The following is a 20,599-nucleotide window of genomic DNA, read 5'->3' as shown; positions in this document are numbered from 1 at the left end:
TAAGAGCTTCAGACTTAAACTTATATATTTGTTGTATGAATCGAATTTATGATAAATCTTATTCCAACTATATCAGTACTGACGATACTTGTAACTAAAAACCACCTGCATTTAATACAAAAATATAAGAAAATGTATTATCTACATATGTATGTCATAAACCGATTTACTCTAATGGCTATAATTCAATCATATTTTTAAAGAATATCCTTCAAACAAGTTATAGAAAGGTAAACCCCGATTCTGACCAGCATAACCGAATGTATGGGTGATAAAACTGATAATAAATGTTCCATATGTTGTACCACAATCCCTGATATTTTTTCTTATCGCATATCTACAACTGTATTTACAAACGTCACAAAGATACTTTAAACCTAATCATAGCGAATCTCCGGATCGGAAGGATTCTACGGTGAATTTAAGGATAGCCGAAAAAAGGAGTAAACAGGACATGGGGAGAGGGTAGGGAAAGAAGGGAAATTTTTGAAAATAAAACACGCAGGGACACATAAACAGATAGCCTCGTCTACGCCGCCACTCGTGCCTTCTGGGACCCTGCTTCCTTGCTCGATCGGTTCGGGTCGAATTGCTGGGTTTGTGTTTCCCAAAGGCGGGCGTACAATCCGTTCTGCTGCAACAACTCTGCGTGGGTGCCGCGCTCGCCAACGGCTCCGTTCTCCAGAACCAGGATCTCGTCGGCATCCTTCACCGTGGAAAGGCGGTGGGCAATGCAAATGCTGGTGCGACCAGAGGTGGCGCGGGTCAAGGCTTGGAGGATGTTCTGAAGAAAAATGCGATTTTGTACTTTCTTAAACAGGATAAAAATAAACCACTTACATGTTCGGTAATCGAGTCCAAACTACTGGTAGCCTCGTCGAAAATCAGGATGGGTGTGTTCTTGAGGATGGCTCTGGCGATAGCCACTCGCTGTTTCTCGCCTCCAGATAGCTTCAATCCCCGCTCACCCACCTGGGTGGCATACTTTGCCGGCCAGCTCATGATCGACTCATGAAGGTCTGCCATGCGGGCCGCATTCTGCACATCCGCATGTGACTTGGTCAGGTTTCCGTAGTGGATATTGTGCTCGATGGTATTGTGGAACAGCACAGAGTCCTGTGGCACCACAGCAATCGCCTTGCGCAGACTCTCTAACTCCACACCGCTGATGTCCTGGCCACCGATCAAAACCTTGCCAGAGTTGGGTTCAAAAAAGCGGAACAGCAGTCGCACCATCGATGACTTTCCGGAGCCAGAGCCACCCACGATAGCCACATTCTTTCCAGCCGGAATGGTAAATGACAAATCCTTGAAAATAGGCTTTCCCGGCTCATACTCGAAGCTGACGTTGCGGAACTCAATCGACGAATTGCTGTTGTCCACGAACAGTGGCTGGGCATTGGTCGCTGTCTGGATGCGACTGTCCACGTTCATCAGTGTGAACATGGCCTGCATGTCCAACAGAGCCTGTCGCACTTCCCGGTAGACGCTGCCCAGAAAACCCAGCGGAATGGAGAGCTGGAAGAGCAGTCCGTTTACCATGACCAGATCACCCACCGTCATGTTGCCCTGGGCAATCTCCTTGGCTGCGAGAACCATGATAAGACTCAGAGCACTGCTGAAGATGGCATTTTGTCCGAAGTTGAGAAGCGCCAGACTAGAGCTGGTCTTCAGACTGGCAGCCTCGTATTTTTTCAGCACCTCGTTGTAGCAGCCGGCTTCGTATTTTTCGTTGTTGAAGTATTTCACGGTCTCGTAGTTGATCAACGAGTCCACGGCCTTGTTGCCCGCCTCGTTCTCTGCCTGGTTCATATAAACCCGGAACCGAGTGCGCCACTGAGTTACGCTCAGGGTGTAGGCGGCATAGATGCCCACACAACCCATGCTGACACCGGCGAAGGCCAATCCGCATTTGAATCCCAGAATACTGGACACGAGAGCCAGTTCGAAAATCGTAGGCACAATATTAAAAACCATGGCGGAGAGCACAAAGTTAATGCCCCTGGAACCGCGATCGATCGTCTTGGACAGAGCTCCTGTCTGTTTATTGAGGTGGAAGGCCAAATCTAGGTTGTGCAGATGCAGGAACACATTGCTGGCAATCTTTCTGATAGAGTGGTGGGCTACCTTGGCAAACACAGCGTTGCGGAGTTCATTGAAACCCGCTGCACTGGCTCGAGCAATGCCATCTGAAGGATAAGAAAATATATCAGTCTAAAGTTTAGCTTCCTAGCTTGACTATCACTTACATCCTAACAGCAAGGCAGTGGCTGTAGAGAGAACTGCATCCGGGGCAGTGTCCATGTTCAGGGTGGTCATCGTGTCCACGGCTCCCTTGAACATGAAGGGAACGCAGACCGTCAACAGCTTGGAGCCAGCCAAGAGACCCAAGGAAATGCCAACGCTGTTTAAGAAAAAGGAAATGAGATTAAGTTTCCAAAAATTATAATTTTAAAGACCTACCGCTTTCGCACCATAGGATCCTCTTTGGGCCAGATGTAGGCCATCATAGCTCGTAGCATGTCCTTGGATGTGACCTCCGGTGCGTCCAGCTTACCCAGTCCAGATCCGCCATCGCTGCCGCCCCCTATATGAACGTGACATTGTCGAGATTGTTGTAGTTGTTGCTGGTGAGGTTTATGTTGTGGGCGTGGCCACTGTAGCGCTGTTGTTGTTGTTGTATTTGTTGTTGTTGCCGCCGCTGCTGCTGGGACTGCACCTGCATCGAATTCACTTGGATGCAGCAAAATTCAGACAGGCGCTCAACACAACAAGCGCACAAACAAACAAAGAAACAATCAAACAATCGGGCAGTTACGATCGAACTCATCCCACAAAACAAAACCAATCTCGGGTTAGTCAATCGATTTAAGAAGCGTGAGTAGCGTAATTTTAAAATCATAAAACAAACTATACAAATTCCCCACCGATCCGGGCAGGGGTGCGGAGTTAGTGACGCCACTACTTACCTTTCGCCTTCTTGCCGAACACTCCGCCCAGCAACTTACTACCCGGTGTGGGCGTGAAGGGGGTGATCTTCTTCCGCGTGGCATTGGCATCGCTGCTATTCTGGTCATCCAACTTTGCCACAGAAGAAAAGAGCTGAAATATATGCCAAATTATGAAAAATTAATAATCAAATCTTTTAAGGTATCCCACATAAGCCTATTAAACAAGATCGAGTCTTTACTGTGGCCCATAAGGGCCTTTACTGACCCTTTACTTCATAACGACTTTTAAACAAATAATTTTCGTCCAGATTTTGATGCAGATTTACGGAGAATCGATATCCAAACCGAATAAAACAATCCGCTCAAGAATCGGATGATTATTGGCCAAGATATAGCCTTCCCAGTATCTCCTATGGGCCTTCCATGCATTTTTCAGGATTTTGGAGGGGACCTCCCAGAAAATTTGACAAAAAATCTAAAAAATAATTTTCGTCCAGATTTTGATGCAGATTTACGGAAATCGATATCCAAACCGAATAAAACAATCCGCTCAAGAATCTGATGAATATTGCCCAAGATATAGCCTTCGAAGTGTCTCATATAGGCCTTCCATGCATTTTTCAGGATTTTGGAGGGGACCTCCCAGAAAATTTGACAAAAAATCTAAAAAATAATTTTTATCCAGATGTTTATGCAGATTTACGGAGAATCGATATTCAAACCGAACAAGACAATCCGCTCAAGAATCTGATGATTATTGGCCAAGATATAGCCATCGCAGTGTCTTATATAGGCCTTCCATGCACTTTTCAGGATTTTGGAGGGGACCTCCCAGAAAATTTGACAAAAAATCTAAAAAATAATTTTTATCCAGATGTTTATGCAGATTTACGGAGAATCGATATTCGAACCGAACAAGACAATCCGCTCAAGAATCAGATGATTATTGGCCAAGATATAGCCTTCGCAGTATCTCATATAGGCCTTCCATGCATTTTTCAGGATTTTGGAGGGGACGTCCCAGAAAATTTGACAAAAAATCTAAAAAATAATTTTTATCCAGATTTTGATGCAGATTTACGGAGAATCGATATCCAAACCGAACAAGACCATCCGCTCAAGAATCAGATGATTATTGGCCAAGATATAGCTTTCGCAGTATCTCATATAGGCCTTCCATGCATTTTACCATATATTTGTAGGGGACCCGCAGAAAATTTTTTAAACAGGTCCAGAAGTGCAATTATAAAATCCCTTTTTACCCGAACAAGTACGAAATGTATGAAAATTCTGATCGTTAGGGTTTTTGGCAGCTATGGGTTATAGTCGCCCGTATATTTAGGAGTATAAAAACTTATGTATATGCTAAAAAAAAAAATAAACCTTTAAGGTTGAAGTTTTCTAATTTTTAGAAAAGTTCCGTTTAAATTAGTAGTTAAAGTAATATGAAAAAAAAAAAACTCTTATCTACTCTTGTTCTTAGACTACTCCTATTTTCTAAGAATATGGTTAGGATTTGTTAAGATTTCAAAAAATTATTCCTCATCAACTATGGAATTCGCCGCCTGAAAAACCTTTAGGTAGCGTATGCACTCCAGCAGATAAGATCGTGCCACAGAGCCGCTCTCTGTAAGCCGAGGAAGCTTATCCAGTTCTGCCACAAAAACTCCATACTCCACAATCTTATGGGCCACCAAATAGTTGAGCTCTGGCTGCACATCCTGAAACTGGTCCACATCTCCAAAGGCTATCTGGTTAAGTATGTTGGGGAAATAGGATTGTTGTTTGAAGATGAGATGCAGCACCACCCTTAGATTGTGGGAGCAACCGTCTTCGAGATGGACAAACATTTGATCGCCCAAGTTGTGCTCCTTGATGAATTTAAATATGTTCCGGTGGTAGGTCTCCGTGGATAGCTTCTTATTCTGCTTGATGAGGTGTTCTATGTCCAGAATGGAGAACTCAAAATAGTCGTGGGCGTTCCTTTCCAGCCAGAACCCGTACTCTGTCAACAGTTTAAAGTTTGGCAATGCCCCATAACTGATGAACAACTGATCATAGAGGTTGGTTTTGGGAGAAGGTAAATCCTTTAGGGTGACGACATAATGCTGACCATGAATCTCCGCCGTGGTTTGCACCGAATCGGAGTGATTAAATAAATCGAGGAAGGGCGCCAATGCTAGATTGGTGTCGCCACTGATGAGTCCTTGAAAGTGAGAACTTGGCTTTTTCAAGAAGCGAGAACTGAGGTAGACACTTCGCGTGTTAACAGCGAAGTAGGCCAATCGATACTCCGCCAAGGTCCAGATATCCTGACAGTAGCTCTGCCCACAGCAGTTACATTTATGGAATCCAACAAGGCCTTTTATAATTTCGTAATATCCCTTGATTTGCCTGTTTTGGGACACAGTTCGCTCCAGCAAAGCTTCCGGCAGGCACTGCAGTTCGGGAATGCAGCAGAAATAAGGAGTGGTATAGCTTCTGGGCAGGGTATCCAAATAGGCTGCGTAATTCGAGCTTTGCGAACAATCCATAAGATGCTTTTGGTGCATTAAGTAACAAGCCACCAAGGCTTGGAAGGATATCCTAGCATCCGTGTCGAAGAGGTCCTTGTTGAAAAGATCTTTAAAGTCCTCATCCGACTCCAGCGTAGCTATGCTTATAAGGCTATTAATAGGTAGTCGAATAAGTTCATCTTCTGCAGAAAAGGTATCCGTTTTAGAGCAGAGCCCTCGCCCAGTTTGAGGGTAGCTTTTGACGGATAAGTGGGTTTCATTCTGCCAGCCCTGTGAATGGAGCTGGACATAGAGATCCCGTAAGGAGCTGCGGTCCTCTGATGATTGTTGGTTGGCCCTTTGGCGGCGTTTACGCTGGGTGCGACCCATTTCGATGATAAATCCCTGACTTGAACGAGGTCTGCGTGTGTGTTGTTTTGGCTTCCTTTATAGCTTTTCTTTTGCTTACTGCAACGAAAGAAGCAAGTGCGAGGTACAAATTAATTCAAATTCGAGTTTCGAAAAAGGGCCAAAACAACACACACGCATACTGTTGCCTGACCACTTTCTGCTCTCTACGCTAATTGAGGGGATATTCCACCCACTTAATTAAACTGCCAATTATTGTACATTAGCGCACATTACGAAATCATAATCTCTGGTCTAGATAGCTTCTAGCAGAGCAGGTGGCCTTGAAAAGGCGGCTGAATGCGTACTCACCACTCGTGCCTGCACGTGGCTTCCTTTGGAGGCGACTAGCTTGTAGCATCGGATGCGGCAGTACTGGGCGGGTATATGAACGCTGCACTGCTTGGTCAGGTGAAGTAATCCGGCCATTACTCGAGCGCTCCAGGTCAAAACAAAATAAATTCCCTCTTCTTTTTCACCGTCCCTGTTTTTTGCGACGACACAGCGCTCGGCCAGTGTTGAGTAACGAAGTGCGGCAGCGTCAGCTGGTCAGCTGATTTCTCAGTGAATGTCAAAATTACAAATGAACTAGTCAGATATATGGATAATTTGTATATATTATTATATTAAAGATTATTTTCATATTTTTAGATTCTTTTAAACATTTAAGAGTGAGTATAATTCATTTGAGTATAAAATTGCATTTAATATACGACCTTCATTTGAACTAGTTCCGCAACAGCTGTTTAATTCCACCGCCCTCCCCCCACCAAATGCATAGTTTCTTCTGGAATACTCTGGTCCGCCCGCCACAAAATGTCTCTTTTCGGCTTGCTTGTATCTGGACGTCTGCCTCAATCGGATTTTGTGGCTGTGGACTCCACAAAACTCCTAATAAATGTCCCCGACATCGAATCCGTCAACTACCTGGTGGTGTTTCTCACCGGCGTCTCGCCACTGCCCGCCGGAACCGCTGCCGCCATATATTTTAGCTGGCCCGATGCGAACGCGGCGCCCACATGGCAGTACCTGGGTCACATCAACAACAACAAGCCCTCGGCGATCTTTAAGATTGCCCAGTTAAAGAAGAGCCACGAACTGGAGGCCCAGGCCCATGGCATGGTCTTTGGCACACAGGAGATCTCCCACATAGCCCAGATTGGGGTTTCCCTGGAACCGGAGCTTACGGTAGCCCAACAAACGCCAGCTGTGGTAGGTCTTGGATTTTATCAAAATATAAGAAATGTTTATTGAGGATTTGTCCTCTTTCTTTACAGTCCACTGCCAATGACAACAAACAGTTTGGCCAGCGAATGCTGGAGAACTTCTTCAACTACGCCTCCAGTTTTGGAGTGTCAGCTAGAGAAATACCACCTGCCTCGAGCGAAACCTTTGTGCCCTTCTCCGTTGTCCAAAATTGGTTCACAAACTTTCAGCGGCGCATGGAACAGAATCCCAACTTCTGGAAGTATTGACTCTGCATTTAATGGAGGGGGAGGACGGGGTATTTTAACGCAAATTGTTGATATTACGAGTAAAGTTTTATATGTGTAATCATTTAATTAGTGTTATTGTCTCAAGGGCTATACAAATTCATTAACTGCAACAAAGGATTTTGAAAAAGGATCTGACTTTCCTCTATCTTTTCTATTTTTATTTTGAGGCTGGCCGGTTATCCAAACGAATAGTGGGTTTCAACCCTAGACTAGGGTTGCTTCGAAGTCTGGTCATCTCCTTCCCCTGGGCCCTTAAGGTCCGGTTCACTTTTTGTAGCCATTCCTCGAGAAGGTTTCCTGGCTATTCGAACTTTCGATGCAATGACTCGGGAGGACCCAGGTTCTGGTGGAACTGGAGCTTCCTTGGCAGCGAGCTGGGCACGTTTGTTATGGGCAACTGGAGATGCTCCTTTGGTGGCGCCTCCGGGCCCTCTTTTAGGCTCGGAACTTGCGTCGCCTGTGTCGACTCTCTTCTTTTTGGGTTTGCCGCCAGGCTTATCTCCTCCCTTCTTTGGTGGATCCTTGGGAGCGGAAGTAGACGCCTTGGCCTTCTCTTGCTGTTCCTTGACCTTGTCCGCCAAACGCTTCTTGTTGGCCGGTGTTAGCTCACCAAAAATGCTGGTTACGAAGGCCTTGTACTCGTTCTTGTGCTGCACCTTGTTTCCGGTAGCAGGCGATGAGCTGGGAGCTCGTCCATGGTAGGAAACGCAACGTCTAAGGGTGGGAAGGGATAAAAAATATTATTATTTTGTGTTCTGAAAAGGACACCCTTTATGTCGTTGATCTATTTAAACAATAGCATTGGCGCTGGGCGGCGGCACAGACTGATTTTTATTCAATCTCTTTCTCGTCTATCTCTGTTTTTCCCCCTTTTTTTCGTGTGGCCTGCAAAAAAGCAATTTGGCAAGCTGACATATTTATTCAGTCTACTAGTGGCAGCTACATATACTATTATATATATCTAGATTCTAGATGTATATAGATCGGCTACAAGAGCGTTTATATGTCGTCGTGGCATCCGAAACACGCGCAACCTCACTTGACCGTCCTGCAAAGTCTATTGTCCAACAAGACCCAATCAGTACTAGCAACACCCTGCTTAGGTTTTTCAGAGTTTATCAATATCAGAGAAAGGATATTATATTTACAAAAACAACAAAACAACCCCAAGATAATGAAACAAATATTTCTTTAAAATCATGTCTTTAGGAAACATTAAAAATCACTTTACAGGGCATTAGAGTTTCGTTTGATCTTCATGCCCCAGACACTACAATTTATTTGCAATTACATAGATTGCCGACTGATCAATGATCGGATGCTTGCCAGCGAGGCGCAACCACAGGGAACCACTCAGGGATTGGGGTGGTGCTTTGTTGTTGCAGACGCTTTGCAGCCGTGGTGGTGCAGCCGCCGACAGATTGGGCCAGTTTGGCTTGCAACGTGTTGAGTGCAACATATACGCGAGTGCCCACATTTGATAGAAGAAATTAGCCCAAACTGGCTGACACGAAAATAGGTCAACAGGAGAGTAGACTGTCTCACGGCCACGCCCCCCCAATGACGGCCCACACCCAAGAGGAGGAGGTGGACACGAAGACGCCATCAATGTCGCAGACAGTTGCTAATAATAATATTAATAATAATTCGCAGCGGATTGCTGGCAGCGCTGATGGCGACATCGTAAATCAAATGGCTGAGTCAGCCATGTTTTTCTCGTCAATGGCGCCGCCGGAAGTGCTGGGAATGGCAGGGCAATTTCCGGTGGGGCAAGGGATCACCTACGATGCCAGATTTCCAATGAATCAACAAAAACATCAAAATGCGATTTACAAAAATAGTGGCAATAATATGACAGTGAATGGTTTCCATCAGCAATGTTTCCATTCAGAAGAGGCATCAGGAAAGTTTCCGATGCATCAGAAAGTAAGCGAGAATCTACGTTTTCCCATGGAGGTTTGGAATATCTCTATGCTTCAGCAGGAAAATCTCAAGCAAAATATTTCCCAAATTAATAATTATATAGCCCCAGAGATTAAAGAAGAATTTGTTCCTATATATCAAGTATACGCACAGTCGGCACTGGGCTTTCCTCTGCATCACGTATACGCAGAGAATTTGGGTAGAATTTTTCCAGATTTGAAGCAATTGCCGCGAAAGAACTCGGGTGATAATGATGCCCTACCACTAGTAAGCACCACAATGACCAGACGCAACCAGGTGATTAGCTCACCCGTAGCTATAAAGGCACCCCCGGAATTTCCCATAATTAAAAAACGATTTGTTACGAGCCGACGTTTTCCCAATTATCGGCCAATGGCAAATGCCGATGATGGAACTGATGATGATAATGATGAGAATGATGGACCAGGAGATCCATCTCCACATACCAACTCACAGCAAGCAACAACAATGACGCAGACGAGCCTCGACAAAGTCACCAAAATAGACATAGAAGGTGGTGGCGATGATGTACATAAGGCGTTTGATAATGAACTCGAGGCTGGCCACGGCGATGATGATGAGTGGGATGATGAGCGGCGGGCAGCGGCGGTAGCATTAAACTTGAACGCCACCATAGAGGTGGCGCTGGTGGCAAGGGAAATCGAGCATCAACAGGCGGAAAATTTTAATGACGCCTTCGGTCCGAGTCAGAATCAGTATCAGGAGAAGGAGAAGCAGAAGCTACACGACCACAAAAACAGCAGAATCGGGGAAAACAGAGAAAAACAAAATGACGACGCCATGAATTTGGCCAAAAATAAACACGAAATATGCGAGCAAAGCAAATTAGAGAAGGCCGAAGATCATAATGAGCTAAATATGACTAAATCGGCGAGAGATCAAGAGCAGCACCAGCAGCAGCAGCAGCAGAGCCAGTCAATATGCTTTACCAGGGAACAAACAATAGATGATATAGATCGGTATGGGATTCGGAAAACCACCAACCACCACCAGCTCTCAGACGCGCGCGAATCGTCGCCAGAGCAAGACCGCGAGCCAAATCCGTATAAGAATCCGTATCCCAATCCCATAACCGTAACCCGGCCAAATATAGAATTACTAAAGAGTTCCGTTCGCGCTTTTCTCAACGACACCGACGACAAAGATAGCTCTCCGCCGGTTTGGGACTGGGAGCTTATCGATCTCTTAACGGAGGCCATTGAATTGCTGTGCGAAAAAGCGGAAACGGGTAACCTTTGGAGCGAGGAGGTCGAAGGATCGGAGCGGAGTGACATGACCGTCACCAAGGTCAGCGAGGAGCGGGACTCAGAAACGGTCGACGTTTATCCCGAGCCACTCGATCAGCATACTCCAGAAGTTGATGACAACAACAATAGCCAGATCGGTGATCCCAATTCCAGCAACGAGATGAAGTACGAGCTGAGATCCACCACTGCCCCCACGACAGCAACACTGCCCATACGGAGTTCCAGGCTACCGGAGGCACCCGCCGGCAGGCTGAGCACTACAAGCACTTCCAGAGGATTACCCACATCGACCTCAACCGCCAGCACTCCCCTGCTGGGCGAACTGAAGCGCAGCTCCTCCAGCCGCGATGACATCTCCATTGATCCAGAATCCGTGCTGCCGGAAAGGACGCGGCTTCGGCGCCAGAGGCGTATGCGTTCCCAAGATTCGGCGGAGGAGAAGCCGGAGGATGTGATCGAGCGGCTAAACAAGCTCAAGGCACGCATTTCCGGAGCCCTCAGCGAGGTCAAGAACGTGATCAAGCAGTACAGCACGGAGAGTGAGGCGGAGGCAGCAGGGGAGACACCTGTGGTGGCGCTATCGAAGCCATCTTCCAGTGCTGGCGAGAAAGAGCCTTCATCGGCTCCAGTTCCCTTTAGATTTGTGAAGAAAATACGCCGACGTAGCTACTTTGATGAGGCGGAAGAGGAAAAGGAGCAAGCTGGAGAGGATCAGGACAAAGTTTCCCAAGAAGAAGTCAAGGAAACCAAAATAAAAAGAGAAGCCACACCATTTCCCAAACTAGAAAAACTAGAAGAAAAGGATATATCAGAATCCAATTCAAAAGAAGTCCTTCAAGAAACTGAAGTTCAAACTAAGGAAGATTCGAAAATTTTAGAAAATCAAGAGACAAAAATTATTGAAAAATCAGAAACAAAACTTACAATTGAATGCAATCAAGAGCCAAAGAAGGTTGAACAGATTTCAGAAGCAACTCCTCATAAAGTTGATTCAAAGGAGTCCAAAACAGAAATAATTTCAGAACCCAAAGAAGCCTTAAAAGTTAATGGAGAAGTAGTAGACTCTAAGCCTCCAGAAAAGAATAAAACCCAAACCAAAATAGAGTTCCTGGCCAAAGTGCAAAGTGAACTGAAATCCAAACCCACAAAAGAGAAGATCGACAAGAAACCCAATGAAGTTACAGAACCCACACCCAAGAGCCAGAAAGAGGAGCACTCTGAAAAACCCACTTCTGATGTAACTGATGATTCATCACAAGCTGGGTCACAGGCACAGGCCACACCCAAGATCAAGAAGAAAGTCATTGTGAAGGTAAAGAATTCGCGGCGTGCCTCGATTGCCGCCGTGGAACCGTCCAAGATCAAGGTGGAACCGGCCGTGGAGCAGAGCGATGCTCTCATCGCACAAAGGAGACCCTCCGATTCCGAGGCGATTGTCAAGCGCAAGAAGAAGCTGAAATTAATGGGCCCCATTGCAGATGCAGCAGCAGCAGCAGCAACAATTTCAACAACTTCCGGCTATCAGAGGGAGAGGACGGATAAACAAGCAACGTCGCCAGAGGCCAAGACAGTGCCAGCCAAGTTGGCTATTGCCAAAAGTGGCCAAGGAGAAGCGACAACAGCAACCGAAGCCACTGCAACTGCAGCAGCCGCAACAGAAACTGAAAAACCAATCGATGGCGATTCAGTAAAAAGTGGCAATCAAGCGCCATCTCCCGAACGAAGCAGACGCGCCAGCCTGAAACTAGACGAGCTGGTGGGTGGAACACTGCCACTGGTGGTGCCAGCGGGTAAATCAGACATCCCAGCACCAGAACCACAAACTCTTCGTCCAGAGCCACCGGCTCAGGCGCAGGCACAGGCATTGCCTTCTATCGACGAGTCCAAAGAACCCATCAATCAGGTGCAGTCGCACGTACAGGTGCAACAGGTGGCCATCGGCGCTGACATTGCGCCGCAAATAGAAGCGACATTGAGGCACGAAGAGTCATCAGCGCAGCCATCGGTAGAAGCTACAAAAGTCGCCGAACAATCAGCACCCGCGGACAGTCTAGAATCAGCCATCACGATGCCGGAGCTGAAAGTGATCGCCGGTCCGGTGCAGCCCGTCAAGATCGAGACGGTGGAGCAGCCCCTGGATGTGGCCAAAAGTGATCAGCCCCTGGTGGTGGGCAAAAAGAAACCAACGACAGCAACGCCTCACCTCAAGAAGCTAGTGCGCAAGAATTCCATTGACAAGAAGGATAAGGATGTTGTGGAGCAGCAGAAACAGGACTCCACCAAGCTCAGCAATATCCTGCGCGACAAAAACAAAATCAACGAGCTGTCCTCCAGGATCAATAAACTAACGCCACCCAAGAAGCGTGAAGTGAAACCCAAAGAAGAGCCAACAAAACCAGAGGAGCAAGCTCCAAAGCCAGAGGAGGAGACTCCACAGGAAATCCCAACGGAAGCCGTACAGGATCAAGAAGAGGAGCAAGTGGCTGAACCAGAACCGGAGCCCGAGCCGGCGCCCGTGCCCAAAAAAGTGCGAAAAGTCAAAAAGAAGGTTATCATCAAGCGGCAGAAACGCCGTCTCTCCATCGGCGACACATTCTTCCTGCAACCGGAGCCCGAGGAGCCCCAGATTCCTGAGATCGAGACCATCGAACGGGCCATAGCCTACGTGACCGATGACGAGGATGAGCCAGAGCCTCAACCCGAGGAAAAAGTAGAGCCGGAACCCCGAAAATCCTGCCTACACGTGAGGGAATACAAGATCGGGGATCTAATCTTATACGCGGAACGGTATCGCAAGACCCAAGTGCGCTGGAAACGGGGACGAGTGCTCGAGAGGATTACCAGCATTTCGTACAAACTGGAGATCGAGGGCAAAGAGGTTCCAGCCCATGTCAGCTACATCAAGAAGTACACAGGACGCAAGGTTCGTTTCGGGGGCAAGGAGTACCTGGAGATCGACTACGAACAGGTGGCCGAGGAGGAGCGCCGAGCGGCCAGCTACAGCATATGGAACATGGTGTAGGATGAGAGGTGTAATCCCCCAGCCAATCACAAAAGCTATATACCCTTAGTGGTGTCCAGTGTCCAGTCACATATTTGAGTGGAATTAAAAAATTTGTTGCCAACGAACGATTTTTTAAGGATCTCAACAACGACATTCAGTTCTAGTCTTTAGTGTCCTAGTCTAATCTAACGTATGTGTATGTATATCCTAGTTATCCTAGTGTTTAGTGTAAATATTCCAGCTGCGCTTCGTTTCGGTTTACATTTTAAGTACTCTGGTATGTGTGTAATTTTATTTTAAACAAAAAACATGGCAACAGCAAGCCATTTAATGTTAAATAAAGCGTGAAATATTTCAGTTATGAGAGCTGGCTGGCGCTGGTGTGTTCTATTTTGAGGGGTTTTTGTATTCCAAAGCCAATTACTCATAAAACTTTTATGAATCTGTTTATTCGGATGTTTTCAATTTGCCGATTGATGCTTCCCCCTTTTTTTCGATTTTAGCCAAATTGTATTTATAGATCCCCCCAGAGCTGCCCCCGATCGGAAGAGATCTGGGTGGCCATTAAACAAAGGCCAGAAGGCGCTATCCGAATAGTTGAAGTCTCTCCCGAAAGAAAAATAAAATCAAATATGTACATTCCATGGCCATTTAACCATCAAAATTTGCCACAAACAAAATAGATACCACCCACCCACTCGTTCACTCCATCAATGTCGGATGTGGGATGGCTGGGGCCGAAAAATGCGTGCCATTAATAAAACTTTGGCGGGCTTTAGCTGTGCATTGGCCTGCATCCGGACAGAGGACAGCAGACCCTCCTCCTCCGCCTCATGCTCCCCAAAAAACGAAACATTAATCGGACATCTCTCATAATTGATTGTCAAGGCGTTTGGCGCTTTAGGAATTTTTCCCTCGTAATTGTCGCACAAGAGATTTTAATTCACGCTGACAAAAAGAAACATTTTCGAAAAAAATAGACACTAGACCACCACATGCCGGCCATAAACATATAGTAGAGGGAATGAGGCATACCATATAGTCGATACCGATCTGAGAATATGCTAAATTCCTAAGGCCTCTTGGGCGAGAATTTCATTCAAATTTTCGGGGCTGGCAACCGAGTGTAGCTACTATATGTTCTTAGCGATCAAGACATTATGTGTCTGGGCAGCGACGAGTACACGGAAAAAATTCCATCTTTAAATACCTTATTGTTTGCCTGTCAAAATAATGTTCAATTAAATGAATTTATTGCAAAAACGAGCAAACAAAGAACATTTAAACCGTCCATGAACTTGCAACGATCATCTTTTAAATGAAAAATGCAAAACAATGTGATATAATAATATGTTGGGAATATACACAAGTTTGGGGATCAATAAACTTTAAAAAATTGATAAAATTATTTTGTAGTGTATTGGGAAAACATTTCATTCTATATGTTCGGAATTTTGAGTTGAGCGATAGTTAAAAGAACACTTATGAAGACCAAAGAACATCCGCAACATCAACATCAAAGATTTCAAGTGCAGACAAGAGTCCTCGCAATTACACATGAATTATATAGAATATATTTATAAAATATATATACATATATTCTCTATATTGTTGAACATATTTTTCACATTTTCCCAGAATTTCTATCTTTTTCCATAAATCAGTTCAGAAATCTAGCGGAGCATAAGTGCCATTAGTGGTCAGAAGGCAGGACCATTGTTGGATGCGAATCCGAATCAAATGGCGCGACTGCGAATATTCAGATATCTCACAATATCACTTAGATACATCACTAGAGATGAATTGATGGAGAGAGGTGGGGAAAGTGTGTGCTTTCACATCGAAAACTGTGCCAAGTTCCTTGCGCCAGTTTTGTGGTCGTGCTCTATTCGCAAACACAATGCGATGTCCACATCGACATGGCTCTGCGAGATTGGAAACGAGGTCGTTCGGACCGGGCCAATTACTAACAACGCAATTGCCAAAATGAACGAATTATTGGAGCCTTCGGCGGATGGCGGGCGTGCTGCCCAATTAATCGCCTCCGAGGCGACAGCCCCGATCATGACCCCAACATTCTTCATTCGGCCACTAAGCACCAGCATACTCTGGGCATAACGTAAACACTCAGTAGACACAGAAGTAGATGAACTCTATGAAGGCCAAGTACGTTTACACCTCCGCCAGCAGCCTGATTTACAACCAGATATTTTGGCCACAACCAGATATGGAAGCCACCATAAATCTTTGGCAAGGAAATCTTTAAGATTCTTGCAGACACGCGCTGAGGAAATTATGTAGAATTATGTAGGAGGAAAGGTTCTGAAAGCTTGAGATATTTCTCCTTACAGGTTCTCAAGAAAGGGTTCACAAGGTTCACTACTTGTCCTAAACTGAATGCTTCTTAAAATCTGATATACCCTTTGGATATCCCTAACAACCACTGGGTATTAAAAGCACAAACAATTAAACAGAAAATCCCCCAAAAACCGATGCTGTTGGCATGGGTTCTGTTTTTGGTTTTTTGGTTTAGATGTCACCGCCTGCGGGCTACCAAGATGGCGTCACACGGCGAGGTGGCGTGGCATGGCGCTCTCGGGGATTTCAAAGCGATCGTCGATCGAGGAGGAGTCGTCACCGTCGATTGACACTTTGAAGGTGCGTCGCCACTAATCGCACCTGAATTGAATCACCCAGTAGCCCAAGGTCCACGACATTGCACCTTGGCATTTAGAGACAACAGTCTTGGTACTTACGTTTCTTTTTCATTTTTGAGCAGAGCCGTATCGAATCTGGGCTGGACATAGGTCCAAGCTCCATTGTTCTTGTGCTCCTCCTGGGCCCACATTAGCTCTGCCGAGGGATACAGAGTGAATTGTTCGCTAATCAGGTCGTAGGGGAAGGGACATAACTGAAGGTAAGGATAAAAAAATATTAAAAAAACTTATTAAAAAAAGAACTAAAGCACAACCCACCTGCTCTACCCGCACGATCGCCACTGAATCCACCTGTTCGTGATCATCCCGCTCTTGTACAAGATCATAGTAAACTTTTCCCGAACAAAACACCAACTTCTTTACATTTCCGGGATTTTTGCCGGCAGCTCCTGTGTCCGGGATGATGCGCTGGAAGGAACTGCACTCGTTAAAGTCTTTAAAGGGACTACGGGCCAAGGGATGTCGGAGCAGGGATTTGGGGGAGAAGTTGACCAACGGCTTCCGAAAGCCCATCAGCATCTGGCGGCGGAGGGCGTGACACAGATTGGCCGGTGTGGTCAGATTGGTGATAATCCAGTTGATGTTGAGGAGCTGGCGGGCCACAAAATCAGAATCACAGGTATCCGGATAGACGTCCTGGTCGTCGTCGCTCAACTGAAGGAATCGCTCAATACGCCCGGAGCTATGCTCCGGCCCCATGCCTTCCATGCTGTGCGGCAGGAGGAGTACCACCCCCGATTGCCGCACCCACTTGGTCTCCCCGCTGGCAATGAACTGGTCAATGATGCACTGCGCCGTATTAACAAAGTCCCCGAACTGTGCCTCCCATATGACCAGAGCGTGCGGACTGGCCATTGAGTAGCCATGCTCGAAGCCCAGCACGGCGCACTCCGACAGCGAGCTATTCGACACTGAGTATTCCGCCTGATCCGGATAGAGATGTTGCAATGCGTTGTAGACGACCTTGTCGGCCGATTGGTGGTGCAGCACATGGTGCCGGTGCGAGAAGGTGCCACGCTCCACATCCTGGCCCGAGAGCCGGACATGGATGCCCTCCTTCAGCAAGGAGCCAAACGCAAAGGCCTCGCCCAGGGACCAGTCGGCCACCTTCTCGTCCACCATTTGTCTGCGAGCTTGCAGGATTCGCATGACGCCTCTATGCACGTCAAACATGTGCTCCGGTGGCGGGGGACTGGAGAACGTCTCGCCGATCCGCTTCATGGTTTCCATGCTTATGCCAGTGGGACAAATCTTCAGACGATCGCGTCCCTCAAAGAATCCCGGCCAGGGCGAGTCAATCCATGAAGAGTTCTGTCCGGATAGTACTCCTTTCAAGACGAATAATAGAAGGATGGAATAATATACTCACCTTAACTGACTTTAACTCCTTGGAACTCTTCCAGGCGTCTTCGAACATCTTGTCGTACTTGGTGACCATCCCGTTGAAGTCGGCCGCCGTGATGACCCCCTCCTTGACCAGTTTATCGGAGTAGAGGTTCATGGCTGGCTTCAGTTTCCGGATGCGCTGGTACATCAGGGGCTGGGTGAACATGGGCTCGTCCGCCTCGTTGTGACCGTTGCGTCGGTAGCCGACGATATCGATGACGACGTCCTTTTTGAACTTGGCCCGATATTCGGTGGCTATGCGGGCACAGTTGATGCACGCCTCCGGATCGTCGGCATTGACGTGGAAGATCGGTGCCGTCACCACCTTGCCCACGTCTGTGCAGTAACGGGAGGAGCGGGAGAAGCGCGGATCGGTGGTGAATCCCACCTGGTTGTTGGCCACGATGTGCATAGTGCCGTAGGTGGTATAGTTGGGTAGGTCGGACAAGTGCATCGACTCGAAGACCACGCCCTGTCCGCAGAAGGAGGCGTCACCGTGGATGATGATGGGCAGCACCTGGTTGCCCTGGTCGTCGCCGCGCAGGTACATGTCGGCGCGTGCCTTGCCCAAAAGCACCGGATTCACATACTCCAGATGCGAGGCATTGGCCACCACAGTAATACGCATCATACGATTGGTTTGTCGGTTAAGCCGCTCCTGGAACACACCCAGATGGTATTTCACATCTCCAGAACCAGAGTCGGTGGCTTTCAAGCCATGGAATTGGGCGAAAATGTCGGAGATGGCCTTGTGGCAGACGTTGGCCAGCACATTGAGGCGACCTCGATGGGCCATTCCTGCAGAGATTCGAGTTAAGATCGCTAGATATCTAAACTTAATCGCAACACCCACCAATAAGTATATGCTCCACACCGATGTCTGTGGACCTGTCAACGACCTCCTTGATGACGGGTATCATAACGTCGCATCCTTCCAAGCCGAACCGCTTCTCGGAGGGCAACTTCTTGGCCAGGAAATTCTCGAATACCGTCGCTCGGACTAGTCGTTGCAGGATGCGTTTCTTTTCCTCCTTGTCCAAGGCAAAAGCATTTGGTCTTTCAACGCGATCCCGTAGCCAATAGGTTTTGTTCAATGAATATATATGCATATATTCAAAGCCAATATGACCGCAGTAGATACGCTCTAATCGATCCAATATTTCTCTACAAGAAGGACTCTGCTGGAGGGGAATCTAATCCATAACTCAAACTCACCTGAGGGGCAAAAACGCCTCGTCTCCGCCAATTTTTGTGGAAGAGGGCAGCTTAAAACTAGCATTTAAATCATCTGAAAATTATACTAAGCTAAAATCTGAATCAGGACTAGGATGATCGGGTGTACCCACTAAAAATATAACTGAAATGTTCCCGGAGAACTTCTTCGCTGGCGGCCCGTTGGGAGCCATCCATAGATTTTTTATGTTCCGGATTTATAATTCCCAGAGGATCCAGCTTGGCGGCCAGGTGACCTCGCATTTGATAGGCCCGGATGATGGCCTGTACGGTATGGTGGTCATCAATGCTCTTCCAGTCTCCGGCGGGTGCTGGTGCTGCGGCTGGTCCACCGCCAGAAGCGGATCTCTTTTCTGTGTGAAGGGGAATCACTGCCTGGTCTACGCCTCCGGCTACACGGTGTTTCTTACGAGAATCTGAGATGACCCTTAACTTTCTATAAGATGTTCCATCGCCGCCGCGAAAAAACTCATCCCATGACTTAAGGATTATAATCATAAATACGGTCTGACATCTAGGTCGGAAATAGAACTCACCTCATCCACCGAGTGCGGGTCCCTCTTCCATTTTGTGTACAATCCCTCTATGTAGTTCGCACTGCATCCGTTGACAATGGAGTCCACATCCTTTCCGGATCTGTGCATACAACGGAGGGCTAACCGGGCCAGCTGGGGGTGAAGAAGGAGGAGGTGGTCTTGCTGGATTCGATGGTTACAGCAGCCGAGCAGCCCGCGAGCCAGATCCCTTCTGATCATCACGAGACCCCTCACCCGGCATTGGTTCATCCTAGGGAAACCGAAACGTTGTAGAAGTGCAGTCAATTTTGAAGATTTTCGTAAAATGTTTAGAAGGAAAGTGTTAAAATGTTAAAGGCTAGGAAAGTTGTGAATGAAAAACCAAAGTTAAGAGTTAGAATTTGCATTTATTTCAAGACATGCTGCGATTATTATATTATTAAGGTTGTGGCTTGTCTTCCGGCTTGTCCTTTTTGTCTTTGGTTTCCAAAGTGGGGATTTCTTTCATGGAGGCTTCTTTTGCTTTCCCCATTAGAACTTTGCTTTTATTTTCTTCTAGTTTCTTCAAGGAGGATTTCAGAGCACTCGTGGCCTTTTGGTTTTGATCAAATAAAATTATTTTCTCTCTTTCAGTGAGCCCGAGTCTCGGAGGACTATTGTCTAGCTTGTCCTGGAATAATCTTTCAGGCGCTTCAAAGACTCTGGGCGAGTCTCTCAAAGTGGCTTTCAAGCTAGGACTTTCCGAACACTTTGAATTATCCTTTTTTATCCTTTTTGGCTTGGCACCCACCAAACTCTGTCTGTGAGCTAAAACACACTTCATAAAAGCTTTATTTCTTTCGTTGGCTAATCGCCTCAACTTTTCGTTTGCACTTTTCAAAGAATTGTTATAGTTTTGAAGTCTCTTCATCGTATCAAGTCTTCTCTGCTGAGGTGTGCCAGCCCAGGGCATGGTTTTTAAATCTTTAATTAGCTGTTCGATTCCCTCAAAGACTTTGGGTTCCGTGTATTCCTCAATACTTTTAAAAGAACTTCGATTTGGGAGCTCATCTTGCGGTATTGTTTTTGGATTCTTCTCAAGCCGTCGGAGCACTTTTTCCAGAAGGTTTCTTTTATAAGTCCTATGTTCGGTTTCTGTTGCAATTTTATTATTCTTGTCTTCAGTTAATGGGCTTTCTTCAT

The 20,599-nt window shown here is 46.6% G+C and overlaps 6 protein-coding genes across 10 annotated transcripts; 3 read left to right on the top strand and 3 right to left on the bottom strand.

Moving 5' to 3' along the window:
* Positions 1-297: 297 nt before the first annotated feature.
* ABCB7 (ATP binding cassette subfamily B member 7) lies at positions 298-6,301 on the bottom strand. 2 transcript variants are annotated; one of them, XM_017244943.3, is made up of 6 exons: positions 6,167-6,301; positions 2,970-3,102; positions 2,464-2,719; positions 2,250-2,404; positions 841-2,189; positions 298-784 (listed from the first exon to the last, which is right to left on the bottom strand). In XM_017244943.3, the coding sequence occupies exons 1-6, from the start codon at positions 6,281-6,283 to the stop codon at positions 530-532; spliced, it is 2,265 nt and encodes a 754-aa protein (XP_017100432.2). In that variant the 5' UTR covers positions 6,284-6,301; the 3' UTR covers positions 298-529. The 2 variants fall into 2 exon arrangements, with proteins under 2 accessions (XP_017100432.2, XP_017100433.2); XM_017244944.3 differs by having other exon boundaries at positions 2,464-2,587.
* LOC108127718 (SET domain-containing protein 4) lies at positions 4,425-6,306 on the bottom strand. The gene is made up of 2 exons (XM_017244946.3): positions 6,167-6,306; positions 4,425-5,914 (listed from the first exon to the last, which is right to left on the bottom strand). The coding sequence occupies exon 2, from the start codon at positions 5,834-5,836 to the stop codon at positions 4,487-4,489; it is 1,350 nt and encodes a 449-aa protein (XP_017100435.2). The 5' UTR covers positions 5,837-5,914; positions 6,167-6,306; the 3' UTR covers positions 4,425-4,486.
* Positions 6,307-6,404: 98 nt separating this feature from the next.
* Positions 6,405-7,416, top strand: LOC108127741 (protein OPI10 homolog). Of its 2 annotated transcripts, none has more exons than XM_070279314.1 (3): positions 6,405-6,525; positions 6,586-7,066; positions 7,132-7,416. In XM_070279314.1, exons 2-3 carry the CDS (start codon positions 6,671-6,673, stop codon positions 7,327-7,329), a joined length of 594 nt encoding a protein of 197 aa, XP_070135415.1. In that variant the 5' UTR covers positions 6,405-6,525; positions 6,586-6,670; the 3' UTR covers positions 7,330-7,416. The 2 variants fall into 2 exon arrangements, with proteins under 2 accessions (XP_070135415.1, XP_017100491.1); XM_017245002.3 differs by having other exon boundaries at positions 6,510-6,525; positions 6,636-7,066.
* Positions 7,395-19,796, bottom strand: LOC108127740 (2-oxoglutarate dehydrogenase complex component E1). 3 transcript variants are annotated; one of them, XM_070279312.1, is made up of 9 exons: positions 19,439-19,796; positions 19,313-19,382; positions 19,016-19,255; positions 18,885-18,957; positions 18,523-18,833; positions 17,653-18,467; positions 16,542-17,594; positions 16,323-16,477; positions 7,395-8,064 (listed from the first exon to the last, which is right to left on the bottom strand). In XM_070279312.1, the coding sequence occupies exons 1-9, from the start codon at positions 19,685-19,687 to the stop codon at positions 7,560-7,562; spliced, it is 3,471 nt and encodes a 1,156-aa protein (XP_070135413.1). In that variant the 5' UTR covers positions 19,688-19,796; the 3' UTR covers positions 7,395-7,559. The 3 variants fall into 3 exon arrangements, with proteins under 3 accessions (XP_070135413.1, XP_070135412.1, XP_070135414.1); XM_070279311.1 differs by having other exon boundaries at positions 19,016-19,382; positions 19,439-19,795; XM_070279313.1 differs by lacking the exons at positions 19,313-19,382; positions 19,439-19,796 and having other exon boundaries at positions 19,012-19,212.
* LOC138926204 (uncharacterized) lies at positions 9,512-10,517 on the top strand. The gene is made up of 2 exons (XM_070279368.1): positions 9,512-10,389; positions 10,464-10,517. The coding sequence occupies exons 1-2, from the start codon at positions 9,553-9,555 to the stop codon at positions 10,515-10,517; spliced, it is 891 nt and encodes a 296-aa protein (XP_070135469.1). The 5' UTR covers positions 9,512-9,552.
* LOC122321940 (neurofilament heavy polypeptide) lies at positions 10,475-13,927 on the top strand. Its single transcript, XM_043213072.2, has one exon. It carries the CDS (start codon positions 10,588-10,590, stop codon positions 13,582-13,584), a length of 2,997 nt encoding a protein of 998 aa, XP_043069007.2. The 5' UTR covers positions 10,475-10,587; the 3' UTR covers positions 13,585-13,927.
* Positions 19,797-20,599: the final 803 nt, after the last annotated feature.

Source organism: Drosophila bipectinata, chromosome 3L (assembly GCF_030179905.1).
Source record: "Drosophila bipectinata strain 14024-0381.07 chromosome 3L, DbipHiC1v2, whole genome shotgun sequence".
Lineage (NCBI taxonomy): Eukaryota > Metazoa > Arthropoda > Insecta > Diptera > Drosophilidae > Drosophila > Drosophila bipectinata.
This window is presented reverse-complemented; position numbering and strand designations above follow the sequence as displayed.